General features: G+C 35.8%; 1 protein-coding gene across 7 annotated transcripts in view; it reads right to left on the bottom strand.

Annotated features, from left to right (window-relative positions):
- The window catches only part of SMG7 (SMG7 nonsense mediated mRNA decay factor), a 72,111-nt gene that overhangs the window by 26,364 nt on the left and 26,611 nt on the right, over positions 1 to 19,136 (bottom strand). For all 7 annotated transcript variants that reach the window (XM_007175198.3, XM_007175202.3, XM_007175201.3 and 4 more), the window contains 4 exons: positions 13,414 to 13,445; positions 10,888 to 11,005; positions 8,992 to 9,124; positions 24 to 195 (listed from right to left, as the gene is read on the bottom strand). In XM_007175198.3, the coding sequence (XP_007175260.1) occupies positions 24 to 195; positions 8,992 to 9,124; positions 10,888 to 11,005; positions 13,414 to 13,445 (455 nt within the window). The remainder of the gene's footprint in view (positions 1 to 23; positions 196 to 8,991; positions 9,125 to 10,887; positions 11,006 to 13,413; positions 13,446 to 19,136) is intronic.

Raw genomic sequence — 19,136 nt, 5'->3', positions numbered from 1 at the left:
ATTCCCGCACACCAATGGCTCACCAATGTCTCCAAGGTGGACGAGGCAGTGCTGGCAGATATAGGAACAGGAGCTAGACTGTGGCTTCACTATGGCGCTGGTACGCGTCTGTTTATTGCTGATAATTCCCAAGTGGGAAGACTTCACACGGCATGGTAAATCTACATTAAACACTGTACACAGTTCTTGTAATAACTAAAAGGAGAACATAAGCAAGATTTAGTATTGAGTCAGAACTGGTAAGTCAGAAGTGCTCGAACAGTAGAGTTTCCAGGTGTAACTAATATCACATACTTCTGACACCTGAGATAGGATAACCTTTCATAGGATAACTAGTAACATTCATTACAAATCACATCTTTTGACTTCTCAAGTATTAGAGCAATCCAGAATGTACATCTAAAAGGAAAAGCAGCATTAAAAAAAGGACCACTTAAGGAGGGTATTCAGACTCATTCAGCAAGCAACTCCATGAAATTATCTATCTATCTATCTATCTTCTTTTCCTCTTAGAAACATACAAAACCCATTAAACACTGGTGGTTGGTCACAAATTTGACTTAAATACAAACCAACATATTTGGCAGACTTCAGGAGTTTCTTGAGACTTATTTTGTTAAGCCCAAGGTCAACTTGTGCCTTTGCATACACAAAAGATCTCATGGTACTACAGATCTGGAAGGAACTTCCGATATTATGTAGAACACCCACTCTTTCTTCCTTTCTTCTCTAGTCTTATGGTATAAGAGGGTTCCTCTTCCCGGTCAGAGATAATTTCTCTGCCTGAGCATGCTATTTCATTCTTCTCTGCCTCCTGCCTGTCATCCTCTCATTTTTTAAATCTACTTTCAACTTCTCAAGCTTCTTTGCTGTGGCCTATAAAGTGTTGCCCACGAAAAATAAACAATAAGTATTATTATTAAAAAAAAACACAACACACAGAACAAAAGCACTTTCCCATGACTCTAGATTTCTCCTTTAGCAGCCTTCTAATGTCTCTTCTTCTTCTCAACCAAATTCCTTCAAAAGAGTCCACGTGTCATATCTACTTTCTCAATTCCTGTTCACTCCTTAGTCTATTATGATCTGACTTCCACACAACCCCTTCTCTCCCCATTCCAACATCCACAAACCACTCTACTGAAACTGTTGTCTGTATGACAACTGGTTATAAATAAGCAAATACAATGGACATTTTCTAGTCATCATCTTACTGGATCTCTCTGCTACATTTAAAACAGTTGATGTTATGGTTGATCACTGAGCTTTTCTAGTTCTTTTTATCTTGCCAATCATTTCTTTTCAGTGTCCTTCATTCAAAGGCTTTTCTCCTCCCACCTTAATCCCCTCAAGGGTTTCATTCTTGGCCCCCACACAGCTCTACACTTTCTATTCTCATTCATTCAAGTATTTACTTACAAATGTAATCATTCACATATTTGGTTACTGTATCACACACCATGGTAAGCAATAGAGACACAGAGATGAGTAAAAAAAAAATCTGTGTCCTTAAACAGTTCATAGCTAAATGAGCAAGACAGGTATATAAAGTAGGGAGGAAACAGCAGGAGAGAGGAGGAAGGGAGGGAAAGATACGAAACATGACAGCATAAGCCAACAGAATATTCTTCATTTATAATAAACTTCATTCCCTGGGTTATTTGATACATTTGTCTCACTTTCTCCTTGTGATAAACTGGTAGCAATACAGTATGTAGATACGAAGCTCCATTTTTTAGATGAGGATATGAAAACGAAAATATCGAGTCATTTGACTAAGGTTACAGAATTAGAAATATCTTGATTCTATCACCACTCTAATATGTGCAGAATTCACAATACAAAATAAAACACCTTGAGCACCCAACTCAGAAGGATATAAAATGTCCCACTGTTTTCCTAAGATAAAAACCACCTCCATAACCAAATATAAAATCCTGCATTCCCTTCTCATGAAGCATAGCAATTATCTACATCTTTACTTATACCTGTACATTTCTAATGGGCAAGAAATTTGCTGACATAAAACTGAGTAAACAAAATTAGTGCCCAGAATGGCTAGAGTCTGGAAATATAAAAAAGCAAGAACTACAAGAAAGGAACAAAAAATGGAAGAAACCCAGAAACAGATGACTGTGGAAGATGGCAAGAAGAAACATAACACAGCATAAAGAACTGAGTTCAACAGGTACTTAAAGAACAGACTGGAAAATTAGGCAAGGTTGAATATCTATCAAAAAGAAAAAAGAAAGTTCATGAAAAGTAAATCAAGCATGGTTGAAACTTCATGTGCATGTCTTACAGTAAAATTTTTGCCAGAACCCAGGAGTTGTAGGTAGAGATACCAGAAAAGTTCCTCCTGGTTCAGGATTCCAGGTGAGAGAGCACTAGTTTAGAGGCAGAAACGAAGTGGAACTAAAGAAGAGAAACATATGTTTAATAAGTTGAACAAAACTATATTTGGCAATTATTCTGTGAAAACTCTTTTATACTATTAGCTCTTCACTCTACACTAAGAACTGAGAACTAACTAAGAAGATACAGAATACCACCTTTTAACTTACTATAGAAACTTAATGATAATGCTTTCTTTTTGGCTCCCATTTTCTTAGAATAAGAACTACTCTACTGTTCTGTTCTTTGATGTTTTAAAAAAAACCCATACTGCATGATGTTACATCTTTACTTCGATTGGGAGTTTGGTTCTGGCTCGAGGCATCATGCTTTATTTATTCATTTAATTTTTACTGGAGTATAGCTGCTTTACAATGTTGTGATAGTTTCTGCTATACAGCAAAGTGAATCAGTTATATGTACACATATATCCACTCTTTCTTAGATTTCCTTTCCATTTAAGTCACCACAGATCACTGAGTAGAGTTCCCTGTGCTATATAGTAGGTATTCATTAGTTATCTCTTTTATACATAGTAGTGTATATATGTCAATCCCAATCTCCCAATTCGTCCCCCTTGAACCATGCTTTAAATAGTTAACAAAATATCTAAGTCAAAATCATCTTCACAGGATAATCATGTTATCAGTCTCTTGTCAATCCACTCCACTCAGATTTCTATCTCAAGCACTCTACTGAAGTCACATTTCCTCAAATCCAAGATACCATAAATTATAAGATGAACTATTATTTCCATAACATTGAGGGGAAAAAAAAACAATGCCAATTAAATGGTGACTGACCACCTTTTGTAAACTTATCCCTATCTCAGAGGTGTTAAAATATGAAAAATGGGGCTTCCCTGGTGGCGCAGTGGTTGAGAGTCTGCCTGCCAATGCAGGGGACATGGGTTCGAGCCCTGGTCTGGGAAGATCCCACATGCTGCGGAGCAATTGGGCCCGTGAGCCACAACTACTGAGCCTGCGTGTCTGGAGCCTGTGCTCCACAACAAGAGAGGCCACGATAGTGAGAGGCCCGCGCACCGCGATGAAGAGTGGCCCCCGCTTGCCGCAACTGGGGAGGGCCCTCACACAGAAACGAAGACCCAACACAGCCAAAAATAAATAAATTAATTTAAAAAAAATATGAAAAATGTTTTAGAAATGAAGAAATATGGTATTCATTAATTTCACCAATGACTTCCATATTGTCAAATCTAACTGATCACTTTTAAATCACCTTACTTGACTTCTCTGTAGGCTCAACAGAGTTGATCACCCCTTCCTCTTGTTGAAATGCTTTTCTCTCTGGCTTCCAAGGCACCACTCTGACTTTCTTCTATTGCAATGTGGCTCTTCCTGTGCCAAACGTGTTCCCACCTAGTCCCATGGGTTTCAATGCCAAACACTAATGTCTAAGTCAAGGTTCTTTATTGTAATAATAAATTTTACTCTGGCCCTGCCCTTTTCACTGAGCTCCAAGCTTACCTAATTACCTCTTTGACCCCTCCTCTCAAACAGGCATCTCTCTAATGTAACATGGATAGAGCTGCCTTCTCCTCAGTGTTCCCTATCTCAGTAAATGGTATAACCAGCCAGCTAGCTGCTCAATCTGATAACTCAAGTCATCTTTGACTCTTCCCTTACCCGATTCTACACATCCAATCCAAACCATCAGGAAGTTCTACTGGCTATACTTCAAAAATCCCTTAATAACCTTCCATTACTACAGCAGCATGCTAACTACCTTCCATTCCTGACCTGCTAATTCATTCTCCACAGAACATCAAGGTAATCTTTTAAAAATGCAAATCTTATCATGGTATTCCCTTGCCTACTTTCCAATGGCTTGCAACTACACTTAAGATTAAAATTCAAAACTCATCTTAGTCTATAAGGCTGTACAATGATTTGGACTTGGTGTACTTCCCCAATCTGGTAGCTTAATCTGCACTGCATGTCATCAAAAAAGATGTATGAACATTACTGTTCACAACATCATTAACTGTTTCAATTATCAAGCCAAAATAATAACAACAAAAAAAAAATGCAAGCAACAAGTCCTATTAATGTTGAGATCTGAAAAAAAGTTTATTGCTGCTCATTCTACAACTGTTGTGATCACTCAACCACTGCCTATGGAATGCAGTGGGGAAAGATCAATGCTTGCTTATTATAAAAATTTCAAAAAATAAATTTCAAAATTAGATTATATATTTTTCTTTATAAAACAACATTTTGAGACATTTGAATGATTTTATTATTGACTTGCTTATAAAGTGTTTTTGCAAATAACATGCCCCCTCAACAAAAATGATGATTCTTGCTTTACTTGTCTGGATTTATCAATGTCCAATCAAACCCTTGGAAATGTGTTACATGTATATCACATCATAAAAAAAAGGTTAAGAATCATTTTTCAAGATAACAAGCAAGTCTGTGTAATGGCTAATATAAAAATGTACTGCAGAAAGTGGATGCTCTCCCTCTACCTCCACCAGGGCCGGCTGCAGCAAGTCCCTACTACCCCTCCCTACTTCAGTTGTGTTCACAGTTTAAATTTCTACTACATGAGGGAAGGAAGCGATTTAAGCTGGAGATGAGACTGGAGTTTTAAAACTGGACTATGTTTAAAAACCTAAGAGCAATCAGAACAGTAAGAAATCTGTCCAAGATGTTATGACGGGAATCTGGAATTCAACAAAGCATAGTTGAAAGTAGTGAAGTGGGGGTGGGGGGTGGGATACCATTTCTGTCAATACCCCACTGAGCTAAGACTATTCAATTAACATGTAGAGTCAAATGTACACATAATTCTACATCATGATTTTCACTTAATAATAACACAATTTCATCTTAAAAAAAAATCTTCATAAACAGGACCTAATTAAACTTAAAAGCTTTCACAGAGCAAAGGAAACAGTCAACAAAACGAAAAGACAACCTAGTGAATGGGAGAAAATATTTGCAAGTGATATGACTGATAAGGGGTTAATATCCAAAATAATATATAAACAGCTCATACAACTTAATATCAAAAAACAACCAGATTAAAAAATGGGCAGAAGACCTGAATAGACATTTTTCCAAAGAAGACATACAGATGACCAACAGGCACACGAAAAGAGGCTCAACATCGCTAATCATCAGAGAAATGCAAATTAAAACTACAATGAGGTATCACCTCACACCTGTCAGAATGGCTATCATCAGAAAGACCACAAACAAACGCTGGTGAAGATGTGGAGAAAAGGGAGCCCCCATACACTGTTGGTAGAAATGTAAATTGGTGCAGCCACTGTGGAAAATAGTATGGAGGTTTCTCAAAAAAATAAAAACAGATCTACCATAGGACCCAGCAATTCCACTCCTGGGCATAAATCCAAAAAAAATGAAAACACTAATTCAAAAAGATACATGCACCCCAATGTTCACAGTAGCATTATATACAACTGCCAAGATATGGAAGAAACCTAACTGTCCATCAACAGATGAATGGATAAAGAAGATGTGGTGTGTGGCGCTCTGTGTGTGTGTGTGTGTGTGTGTGTCCCCACATACATACATATACAGTGAAATACTACTCAGCTATAAAAAAGAATGAAATTTTGCCACTTGCAACAACACAGATGGACTTGGAGGATATTACGTTAAATGAAGTAAGTCAGGCAGAGAAAGACAAATGCTGCATGTTATCACTTATATGTGGAATCTAAAAAAACAACAAAGCAGTGAATATAACAAAAAAGAAACAGACTCACAGATATAGAGAACAAACTAGTGGTTACCAGCTAGGAGAGGAAAGGGAGAGGGGCAAGATAGGGGTAGGGGATGAAGAGGTACAAACTACTATGTATAAAATAAATAAGCTACAAGGATATATTATACAGCACAGGGAATACAGCCAATATTTATAATAACTATAAATAGAGTATAACCTTTAAAAATTGTAACTATGTTGTACACCTGAAACATAATATTGTACATCAACTAAACCTCAAAAAAAAACCTTCATAAATACCATTTATAATAGTTTCATAATTCCATTTTTCAGATAGGCTGTAATTTATTTAATCATTACTCTATTTCAGGATATTGATGTTGTTTTCAAATTTTAATATTTGAATTATAATATCTATTTGTTCCTTTAAATATAAGTATTATTGTTATTGTTAAATATCCACTAATCTATGGACAAATGGACAAAGAAAAAACTGTACTGTAAAAACAAAAACTATCTGATAACTTCTGTATTTCAAAAATCTTTAAATAAAATGAAAGAACAACAGAAGAAATTGGAGAAAAAGATGTTTGTCAAAAAAAAGGAAGAAAAATTAATATCCCCTTATATAGAAAAAGCTCAGACAAATCACCATGGAAAAAACTAGGGTCTGAACAATGAAAGGGAAAAGTAAATGAATAAATGATTTATATAAAATACAAATATTTAATAAAATATAAAAGAAGTTCAACATCACTAGTAATTAGATTACATTGAATTTTAAATGAAATATTATTTTCCATCTATCAAGTATAAGTTATTCAATTAATCATTCATTTGCCTTTATTGAAATATTTAATACTGGTGAGTGGATGTCAAGACAGACACTTGCATACACTGCTGATGGAAATACAAAAATATAAATGATAACCTTTTGGGAAAACAGTTATGTGTATCAATAGTATTAAAGCTCCACTCATCCAATGATTTAATTCACCATCCAATGAAGAACCTATCCTCAGGGGCTTCCCTGGTGGCACAGTGGTTGAGAGTCTGCCTGCCAATGCAGTGGACGCGGGTTCGAGCCCTGGTCTGGGAAGATCCCACGTGACGCGGAGCAACTGGGCCCGTCAGCCACAGTTGCTGAGCCTGCGCGTCTGGAGCCTGTGCTCCGCAACAAGAGAGGCCACGATAATGAGAGGCCCGTGCACCGCGATGAAGAGTGGCCCCCACTTGCCACAACTAGAGAAAGCCCTCGCACAGAAACGAAGACCCAACACAGCCATAAATAAATAAATAAATAAACTCAAAAGTTAAAAAAAAAAAAAAGCTCGTAAACTCAGTGATAAAAAAAAAAAAAGAACCTATCCTCAGGAAGTAATCCAGTATTAGAGAAAATGCTTTATATACAAAGATGCTTATCAAACTGTTTAATAATACAAGGAAAAACTTACATTATGTTTATAGAGCTGATACAAGAATGAATAGGTACAAACACGTACAAAAGTATAAAAACACTAGAAACATACATATTAAAAGTAGTAATTTATCCTGAATGAGAGGGTAATGAACAATTTTTGACTTTTTATAATTTTCAAATCTTCTGAAATTAGTATGTTTGTTTTTATAATCAGAAAGCCAAAAGAAACCCTATATCTATTAATGTATCCATCTCCTCATTTAGACTGGATATGCCCTTGAAAGTTAAAGATGGTCTCTTTTCTCTCCAATTCTCAGTGTCTAGTATTGTGCCTTACGAAGAGTAGACTTTTAACAGCTACTTGTAGAATGAATTACTCTTTAACATCTGCTAATAAGGATTAGTTAGTGGCAAACCACAATCCCCCTCTCCAGAAATATCAACTTTTGCTAAAAGTTGGCATCAATTTAAAAATGAATTTTGAGAACAAGAACCATACTTGAGTTCTTTCAATGATGAACTGTGATGAATGTTTTAGTCTAAGTAAAACAAATAATCTCTGTAAGATGATGGCTATTTGCTATCTTTTAACAGTCTTTTCTTTCTCTTCATTCTAAGAAGTAGTAAAACCAAAATGGAGCCAAAATACAGGTAGCAATGGTCAAGTAGCAGCACAGAGAGAAGGTTCTTGAATTTCTTTCGGAGCAAGATCTGCAAAACCTTGTCTTGTCATTATAAGATGAGAATTTATATACATGTTATTAATTAAATTATGAATGCTATTACAAGTGGATGAGATGAATTTCTAAAGAATTCTGCTTAAATAAAATTCATTGTCCAAAAAGATTTATTTATTCTTTTACCTCGCCTGATTCAGAAGTCATATCAAGATGTAATTAAGGACAAGGAAAGTCTCTGAGGACAATCAATAATAGCTTATTATTCAAACTGAGGAAAGGCTACTCTATTTCTTAGGTAGTTTAATAGCACTGAAGCTCCAGATAAATTCTACTGTATATATAATACTATGAAAACTCACTTGATATCACAAATTTTGACTATTTCTTACCTGGCAAAACATAGCTGTTACTTTCACAATGACTACGCCCATACATTTACATTTGCTCTACTACCACCTGTAACTCACTACTTCTGCTGTTTCACTAAGGCATTGCTCTCATTACCCTTTTTTTTATTCACACAATTATACCTCTAACCTTTAAGCTGAACCATCACTTTTTTTTTTTTCCATCACCTTTTTAAGAGCAGAGTCTTTACTGTTTTAAAGGTCTTATGGTAAGTAATTTCAGACATTTTGATTCATCTGAGATTATAGGTGATCAACTCCTGGATGGACCATACAGTGGGTACCCCAAGTGCTTATATGAACAAGATGTGTACAAAGAGAATTATTCACTACTAATTTTAGGAAAATTGGTATACAGTGCAGAACTCACCTGAGTATAGAAGCCACTAGCTGCCTCTAGGAACAGAGAAAGGTTTGCCTGAACTTCACTCCGATTCGGGTTTGCTCGATTCTTTGCCTGGCCTTGTAGTGTTGTGATCTGATTCTTAAAGGCATGATTCCAGCTGAAAACAAAATGTAATTCTATTTGGTATAGCAGTGACTCACTGGGCAGACACTGGTCCCCCTGAGAACAAGAAAGAACTGTTTGTTATAATTATAACACACTAGACAGTAAACCTGCATTAAAGTTATTCACTTAAATAACTTTATGCTCCCCTTTGAACAAGACTAGACAAGCAGTAGAATGCAACTGACCTTAGTAAACACTTACCAAATGTTCGAATAATCAGACTGTGGCTTCAGTTATTAATCTTTTAGGGCTACTAGACTTAGAACCTATTTAGGAATCCTGGTACAAAATTAGAACTACAGTGCCAAGACCAAAGTAAAAGCAAGCTATTAACAAATTTCCATACATTGCACCATTGCGTCAAAAAATATGTGTTCTCTGTATCAAGTGGCATGTCTGGGGGTGGGGGTGGGGGAGTTTTTTTTTGTAAATATTAAGCCATATCTCTTATTTCTCTAAAACTTATTTCCCACAGCACTCAGTTCTAGTTCTATTTAACAGTTTGTTTATTTCTCTTGGGGTTAATATTTTCGTTAGAGCTTGACATATAAACTCATTTTGACATTTCAACTTTGGCTCTTCAAACTAAGAAAGAACACAATGCTGAAACGTGGCGCACCAAAATCCTGTTATAAAATGCCTTTCACTAATCGAATTGTAGAGAGAATCATTTTAAATTCAGTTATGGTGAAATACAGTCACTCCCTAATTTGGAAATCACAGGGGAAATCACAAAGAAACAAAACAAAAAAAGGGAACTAGGATGGAGGGAAGATATTACTGGCTGAAGGAAGCAAACACAGATAGATAAAGGGTTTACAACCTACCTGGAAAGTACCTAATTCTTTATCAACAGCAGCTTTTGAGGCTCTTTTGAAGCACTGGGGTTTTTAATGATTTATGAGGGCAATCAATCACTCCCTTAGCATTTTTGATGCCATCTTATCCATGACTCTAATATCAAAAATATGGGTTTGAGTGGTTGTGATTAAGCTCTATTACTAGATCTCCTGACAATATAAAGGTTAGGTGTGCAATATAGGAAAAACTAATCTTCACCACTATTTAGGGTAACAGGCATTATTAAACAGAATATTCTTGATTTTTAATTTTCCACCAGGCTAATGTCCTTGGTTCCAATTTATAAGGCAAGGCCTTCCATGAAAGACATTTATTTACTCAGTTGGGAATCTGGTCATCTGCCATTTCACCCCTAATAGAAAGAATGAGTGGAACAGCCTAAATATACAAAATCTTTCTTTAGTCTTATTAGGGAGAAAAAAAAGGAAATACCTATTTATTGGATTAAAAGGAAGAACTTTCCTTACAATGTAAACACATTTTCCTTTGCGAGAAACTTATAGAATCATATTTATCAAAGAAAGCCTACTTCGTATTTCTTTTTTTAAATCATGGCTCAAATATAGGACTGAATACAATACAGAGAATCCAAACACTGTCTCTTAGTACTTGAAACACATACAAATTTGTTTTTACGATACGCCCTGAAGACCTTAATAAAACTCAACTCTAAACATTTCTCCTCTTGCTACCTAAGACTGTATCTAAAGTAATATCAATGGTCAAATATTTTGTTCAAAAAGATCACAAGTATTAGAATTTTTCCTTTTTTTTTTCATTGAAAAAGCTTACTCTGAAATAGGTTTAAAAGAAACAACCAAATTGTTCTCTTCTATTCTAAAGTCTTGGTGAGATTCCTGATCTTACAGGGACATCCCAAATGGTAATACTTACAGATCCTGTTCTACTTTCTTGTCTAAAGCGTATTCCAAATCAGTAACCAGCATCTTCTGGTACAGGTCCTGCAGAGCCTGCCTGGATGTCCAGACCTCGGCTGGACCCAGCTTAGAATCTAAGTAACAAAACAAAAACAGAACAGTAGATAGATAAACAGATAGTTAAGACCATTATGCCACACCAAGAATGCCTTCACTCTCCATTCCCCAAAGCAAAAACATGCTTTAAACAGATATCATAGACAGCTGCAGAAGTTTTATACTACTACATTTCAGATGACTTTTACCTTTTGGCTAATGACTACATCTGTTTCAAAATGCTTCTGTATTTGTCTTTTAGTTTTGAAATAACGCCATGAAATGAAAAAGGCTTAAAAAAAGAGAATGGTTCACCCTTTGATCTTGGTTTGGATTTCTATGCATTCATACCATAGGAAGCCATATGCCTCATAATAAGTCACCCCATTTGAAATGATGGACTGCCAAGTTGGTCTGTTTACTCTCATAACTATATCTCTTTGTCCAAAGCAGCTTTTCTCTTTTTCTTTTGAATCATTCTCACAATTGTCCTTACAGAATCCTCCTGTCAGCTCACAATCCAGCAGCTGTTTGGGCATTCTGCTATTACTCCTACTCTCCCTATGTATGTCAAGCCAATAAAGTCTTGACAGTGAGTGTTATTTTAACAATCGGTAGACTGCTTGCCAAGACACTTTTGTGAGCAATACACACTTGCTATTTAATGCAAATGAGGACCAGTAGCAGACAGTGATTAAACTGCTCAAGAGGCCAAATGAGAGACTGGGTGCAAGATGAAATCAGAAAGTCAGGCTATAACTATATGTAATACCAAATTGGGGCCATATTGTCTGCCAGAGTCCTACAAGGCACATTAGCCTTTCCGATTACTAGGCTTATGAGTGCAATAATTGACAGTGAGCTGCCTCAATAGAAGAACTTAATAATGGACTTTTCAATTATATATTTCCGGCTGCTAGTTAGCCTGTCTGGTTGCATTTAGTATTTTGCCGCTGCACAATGGCATAATCTTCACTCTTCTTTAGGTCTGCTATTAGTATCTACAGCCACCATAATCCTATTCTGCACACAGAATCTCCCAGACATCAGAGTTAATCTTTACAAGAGTTTGCTGGCTACTAAAAAATAGGGTCTATTTTTTGGTATCAGGGTCTCGGTCCCTTCCTTATTAAGCTTTTAATGACTAAATAAATAGATTTATAGATTTATTCAACCCTGCTTCAATTCACTGATTGCAGGAAAAGGAATGTAAGGGATCATTAACTCTGACCTATCAGTGAGACTATCATTTAAATGAGCAGACTTAATATCTTAAGGACAGGTCACCTTCTGGGCAGGTCAAATGTCCCCTACAAAAGTCAAACCCTAAGCCTACTTACTGAGGGTGTTCAAGAGTTAAGAAAATGTAAAAGGTATATAGATGGCTTAACATTGTTCCGTGCACAATTTCTGTCACGGAATATAGATTATGCTTACAATGCCCATACAAGAGCATAATACAGTAGCTCAGAGCTGACATCAGAATCCATAGTATGGAAGATGATGACAGTTATGTTAATAATGGGAAGAACTATAAACCTATAAAAAGTGTTTTTGGCTTTTTTTCCCTTTTTTTTCTTGAGCAAGATGACAATGAGATTATCTAAAATTCTTAGAACATTAGCCTGCAATTCTACAGATTGAGAAAAAGAGATCTAAATAGCCCATTTCCTCTTGGTTGTAAATTATGGCAGGTATGCTGCTTACAAGTTTAACTCTTCTTTGCAGGTTTCACTGCAGAACTAAAATCTTCAAAAATTAGGATGAGATCCATTAGCACTTATTGTTTTTTTACATTTTAGGACGGTTATAGAAAGCATATTGCTGTTATGCTGTTACAGAGAACATATTGATCACTACATAGTTATTGCCATATATTTCCTAATTTTGGAGTTAAATTCACCTGCTCCTTTTAGTGACTAATTCCAGTTATTCTTTCAAAAACACCTTGGCTGTTATTCAAAACAAAAAACGTGAGAAAAGAAAGAAAAGTGGCAAGGTAGCTCATTCAATTTCAAGGACTTTCAATTCGCAAGAGTTTTCCTGCAAACATTTTTTTCTGAAGGTTTACCTACTATTCAAGTTTGGGGAATTATAAACAGGAAGATATAAATCTAATACCATGAGATATTTGTGTTTATATGGTATATGAATTATTTTTTCTGTATCTCGTAAGTAGCTGATAAATAGTTTGTAAAAATTAAATGAGTATATGCATTAAATTAAGTAATATTCAACTCAGTGTAGCACAGATTACATAAAAATTTTGACAAGCCATCTAAGTAAGAATTCAAAGTATAAAAACAATAAATATTTAAAATAAATAGTAAGTTATCATCCCCTCTGGCAACCAGGACAGTACTACAAGTAGTATAATAAGATGATACACTTCCCTTAATTCAATGGTATAAAATAAGTTGTGAAGAACAGAAGAGCCAGCCAATACCTGTCATGTCAGCCTTCAGGACTTCTGCCTGCCTAAAAAAGGAAAAAAGAACCTCAGTTAGAAACAAAGTAGGCCCACCCAACGTAAGTAACACTAAATGTTAAGTAAAATTATATATGACAGTAAGAATGTATAACAGCTCTATTTGTGGCACTGCAAATAGTGTCCCTGCTTTAATGTTTAGAGTAGCATTAGATCTTGGCAAATTGATGCCATTTCTTACAAGTTCACAGGGTCATCGCAAACTCTTCTACTGAGTAGAGTTCATTTTCTTACTGTTTACCTCCAAATTTTCCCTCAATGAGGCCAGGAAATTCTATGTTTCTCAATTCACTAGCCACTATAACTATTTCAAATCTCCATTCTCCTCAATTCTTTTCGGCAAAGGACAGCCCCATACCTCAGGAAAAACAATGCCCAGTTACTAAACACTTACTACAGTCACAGAGCCCTCTTCCTTCTTACTCTTGTTAAAATACTAGCGGTACTGCATCTCTTACTTAAGACCAGTAATTACACTTAGGTATGCTCTTTCTAACCTTTTCAAGGACTTCTGCTCCTTTAATTACCCTCTCCCCTCTTTCAATAATTTAAAAACTTCCCTCTCTATTGGATCCTTCTCACAGTATTTAAACATGACCTATTCTCTCACAGATTTTAAAACCTTCTATCCTAGATTTTCCTCTAGCTGCTGCTTCTTTTCTCTCTCCCAAATTCTTTAAGAATTGCCTATATTCAAGAGGTCCAAAACTGAACTCATGACCCATCCCTACCCCCATCCCTGGTTTTCTTTCTAGTGTTTTGTACTTTAGCAAACGTATCATGGCTTTCCAGTTGTGAAAAGCAGACACCTGGAATTCATCCATGATAACGTTCTCTCAAATCCCTGGTAATCTATCAACTCCAAAGAATTTTACCTACTAAATACATCTTGAATCTGTAGCTCTCCCTTTACTTCCTCTTCAGTCACTATAATTCAAGTTACAACCATCCCTTGCCTGGACTATTGCAAAGCCACCAAATTGTTTTCTCCACTTCACTCTTGTCTCATTTCATTCTGCTCTCTCCACTGCTATCAGAGGGATCTTTAAAAAATGCAAATCTGACCTCACCAATTGCGCACTTAAAACCCTTTAATGATTTTCCACTGCTTTTAGGGTAAAAACCAAGATCTTTACTAAAGCGGTCTACAAAGTCCTCTGTAACTGAAGAGAGTCTCTGTACTCTACTTCTACCATTATTCTTTTCTCTCCTGGATCTCTGTGTTCCAGCCCCTGGACTTCTTTCTGGATTCTCCAATGTGCTTGACTCCCCTGGTGCTCAGGGCCTTTGTAAAGAAGAGTCCCTTTGCTAGGAATACATCTTCCTCCTTTGTCTAGTTAATTACTCATCCTTTGTCTCAGTAGAGACATCACTTCCTCAGGAAGCTTTACTTGAACCCTGCACACACGAAGGATATTCCTGTTTTATGCTCTCAAGGCACTTGTATTTTTTCTTTACAGTGTATATCACAGATTTTAGGAATGCTCACCATCACAACTTCTTTGCCTACACAGTGGGCATTCAATACATATTTTTTAAGTGAATAAAGGAAAAAGGCTAAATTATTTTCATATACTCTAAAAAGGTAAGTATATAAACTTATGAGATTTCCATTTTTAAAAACAAAATTTGACATAAAAGCTAGAGGATATTTAGAGATTCTAAAAGTTTTACTGTAAATGCTTTATGTAATTTATTATTTGATAACAATTGTGAATTTTAGTTTTATCAAAACATGAATCTTTTTATTTTCTTAGATTTTAAAAAGATATCTATATTTTTAAAAATTTAAGCTTTCAAATAGAATCACAATAGGATGCTATAGAAACCACAAACCACAAGAACTATCAATATAAATGAACAATACCAAATAAACAGCTACACTTAGTCCTAAAAGGTAACATCACATCAAATTCCATTACCCATAAAGCCTAGTTTGAGTGTTAAACTTTTGCCGTAAAAAAAAAAAAAAAAAAAAATCTTCACAAAGTATTTGGTTTATGCTCTTAAAACCTAAGATCACACTTAGGAATAGCACACATCCTAACCTACCAACAACCTCCACTCCTCCCCCACCCCAAAACCCTCCTAGAGTACTAACTTATGAACCTTATACTGAGACAGCCAACCTTACTTATGCATCTCCACTGGATTCAATACCTTTCATTCTGAGCTGCCAAGTTACAAAGAACATATTTCACAATGCTTCCATATCTTAGCTAAAAATACATACTCTAGTATATACAAGATACACTTAGGATCATGTGTCTAATGATTGTTTTCTCATTCCAAACAAGATTTGCTTGTAAAGATGAACAAATGTCATCTTGGTATGCTAACATCTGCCTAACGAGGATACCAATTTCCAGTCAAATGAAGATCATATTGAGCATATAACAGGAACTATTTCCAAATAATCTGCTTCTCTGATAGGCCATCAGTAAGAGAAAAACTATAATTCTAACAGTTTCTGGAGCAGACTTCTAGGCTTTGATAAACAAAGATCAAAATTTCACTCTACATTTTTACACACTATAATCTGCCCAAGAAAAATGTAAAACTAAAAATCCAAACACTAACAAAAGTTCAAAAATGTCATAAAAACTATCTGACATGAATGTTCAAGCATTTTGAAATTCCAAGAGTTCTGATTCCTTAGTAACACAAGGGAAGAGATGCTCCTCTGTGCACAGTTCTCTCCTAGGTTCTGAAAGAGACATGTGTTAATGACTAAAATAACCTTGCTAAATTGAAATGGTGAAAAGCTAGATAAATGGAAAATGTAACAACCCTGGGAGATAGCTACTATGATTCCCATCCCATAAACAAGGAAGTTGAAGCTCTGAAATGTGAAATAATTTGTCCATAGTCACAAAGCAATTAGGTACAATTAAGTACAAACTTAGTTCTTTCTGACTCCAAAGTCCAAGTCATTTCTATTTCTTTTAAATTAGAATAAAAAAATTCTATGACATAAAAAGCTAACATAGACTTATCTAGGTTCAGTTTTGTGCTCTGTCAGTTAAACCCTAACATTTAAGTCAACTAGTCTAAATTAAAAGATCGGTTCAGGGACTTCCCTGGTGGTCCAGTGGTTAAGAATCCACCTTCCAATGCAGGGGATGTGGGTTCGATCCCTGGTCGGGGAACTAAGATCCCACATGATGCGTGGCAACTAAGTCCGTGTGCCACAACTACTGAGCCTGTGTGTGGCAAACTACAGAGACCACGCGCTCTGGAGCCCACGCGCCATGCGCCACAACAAAGAGCCCACGCACTGCAACGAAAGGCAACGAAGATCCCACGTGCTGCAACTAAGGCCCCACACAGCCAAAAATAATAAATAAATAAATTAAATAAATAGATATTTTAAAAAAGATCACATTAGGATATAAATACCTGGGATTTTTATCAAAAGGACCACAAGAAGTAAAATTCACATTCTAGCGCAGTGGTCAGCCTGTGGATGAAATTCCCTCCTTCACACTGGATCAATTTTTATAAATAAATTTTACTGGAACAGTCACACCCATTCGTTTACATATTGTCTATGGCTGCTTTCTGCTACAAGGGCAGAGGTGAGTAGCTGAGACAACAATCACATGTCTCACCAAGCCTAAAACAGTTACTATCTGGGCCCTTTACAGAAAAAGTTGGCTCTCCTGCTTCAGGGAGTACTTCATCAAAAATGAGAAGTCGAATATCTGTAAGTTCCCAAACCAAACAGTTTTCCCATATGAGGAATCATCAATAACAGTTTCCTCAGACTAAAGATCTATTTTTAATCACTAATGTCATAATCTTGTCACAAAGACTATGTTAAAATATAGTCTCATGTAATCAGAAAGTTAGTACTTGTAGGCCATGCTATATTTCTGATGGAATTAATTTGCAAATTGCTTAAAACGTGGTTAGGTTTATATATTATTATCCACTAACTCTTCCTTTTTCTGTGTACCAAAAATACCCATTTAGGTAGGTGAGAGGGTTAAACTAAAAATTATCTCACAAGAAAAGGAACCCCTATCCTCCCACCCCTACACAACTCTTAGTTTTTTAAAATAATGTATAATATACAAGAAATCAAATCAATAGATATGTGATCTTATACCAACTGCTTTCATAAAGATTAGCACAAAATTGGCTATTTGATTATTTTACTTTTTTATATATATATATTTTTTTTTTTTTAAATTAATTAGTTTATTTATTTTTGGCTGTGTTGGGTCTTCGTTTCTGTGTGAGGGCTTTCTCTAGTTGCGGCAAGCAGGGGCCACTCTTCATCGCGCTGCGCAGGCCTCTCACCATCGCGGCCTCTCCCGCTGCGGAGCACAGGCTCCAGACGCGCAGGCTCAGCAACTGTGGCTCACGGGCCCAGCCGCTCCGCGGCATGTGGGATCCTCCCAGGCCAGGGCCCGAACCTGCGTCTCCCGCATTAGCAGGCAGGCTCTCAACCACCGCGCCACCAGGGAAGCCCCTACTTTTTTATAAAGAAAAAATACTACACCTCAATGATCTACTGGTTTTGTTAAAGACCAATATTGTTAAAGATTAACGTTACAATGCTTATATAAAGAGATAATAGTTTTTAAATGTTTCCTCTTGGCTTCTAGAAGGTGTGGCCACATGAGATCCTTTTTATTCTTACTTTAAGCTAAAGGAATTAATGAAAAGAATGAATGAATGAAGAATCCAAGAACTAAAATCATCATGCCTTCAATAATAAAATAGCACTATTAAATAGTTATAAAATATAAAGCTTTCAAAATACTAAATATATTGTCTCAGTTCGTAAATAATAAGGGAAATTAAGCACTTCTATCAAACACTAAAAAAGAAAGTCATTAAAAGGCTGAAAAGAATTTGAAACATTCAGTGATAATCAAATATGTTTAAAGCTAACCATCTGAAACAATACTCTTGGAGAGAACATGATCATCAAGATCTATAAATACATTTAATGCATTCTAATGCACTAGTTATACTAAAATAGCTAACACTATATTTAGCACTTATTATTGCCAGACACTGTTCTAAAGTAAGGGCTTTCCATAAGGTAATCATTCAATCCTCACTATGTACTATTATTGCCCCCACTTTATAGCTGAAGAAACCCAAGGAGACAGAGATTAAGTAACATGCCCAAAGTCATCAAGTTAGCAAGTAGTAGAGGTAGCATTTTAACACACTGATTCCAGGGGCTAACTCCTAACCATTGTATCATAGTTCCCCTGTTATACAAGACTGTAAGGGAAAAAAAAAAAATGGAATGTTTGATAGTAATAGCCCAAAGAATTGGGGTTTTCAAAGGTTAAACATTTTATGGTAATTTTTTAATAATGTCACTAGAGGAAAAAAACTAATTAATGGTTATCTTCTTTAACAAATAGCTTGATTATACATAGCACTGATATAACAATGCAAGGTAACAAATACAGGATAATCTCTCTTATGATCACACATTAATATTCATGGTTTAAAAATATAGGACATTTCCAAATCAGGGGCCGATACAATGAAGGATTCCTTTTACCTGGCCTCCCAACCCCCTTTCTCATATGAGCAGAACATAGGAATATAAGCCAATATCCTCTAAACTCACAGCTGTTAAGGAAAGGTAAATCAGGTTCTTTTGTTCCGGGAGGTAATGCTAGAGCAACATTTTTTGGAAATTTAAATAA

The sequence above is a fragment of the Balaenoptera acutorostrata genome, chromosome 1 (genome assembly GCF_949987535.1).
Source record: "Balaenoptera acutorostrata chromosome 1, mBalAcu1.1, whole genome shotgun sequence".
Taxonomy (NCBI): domain Eukaryota; kingdom Metazoa; phylum Chordata; class Mammalia; order Artiodactyla; family Balaenopteridae; genus Balaenoptera; species Balaenoptera acutorostrata.
The sequence above is the reverse complement of the archived record's forward strand: the minus strand, read 5'-3'. Positions and strand labels throughout refer to the sequence as shown.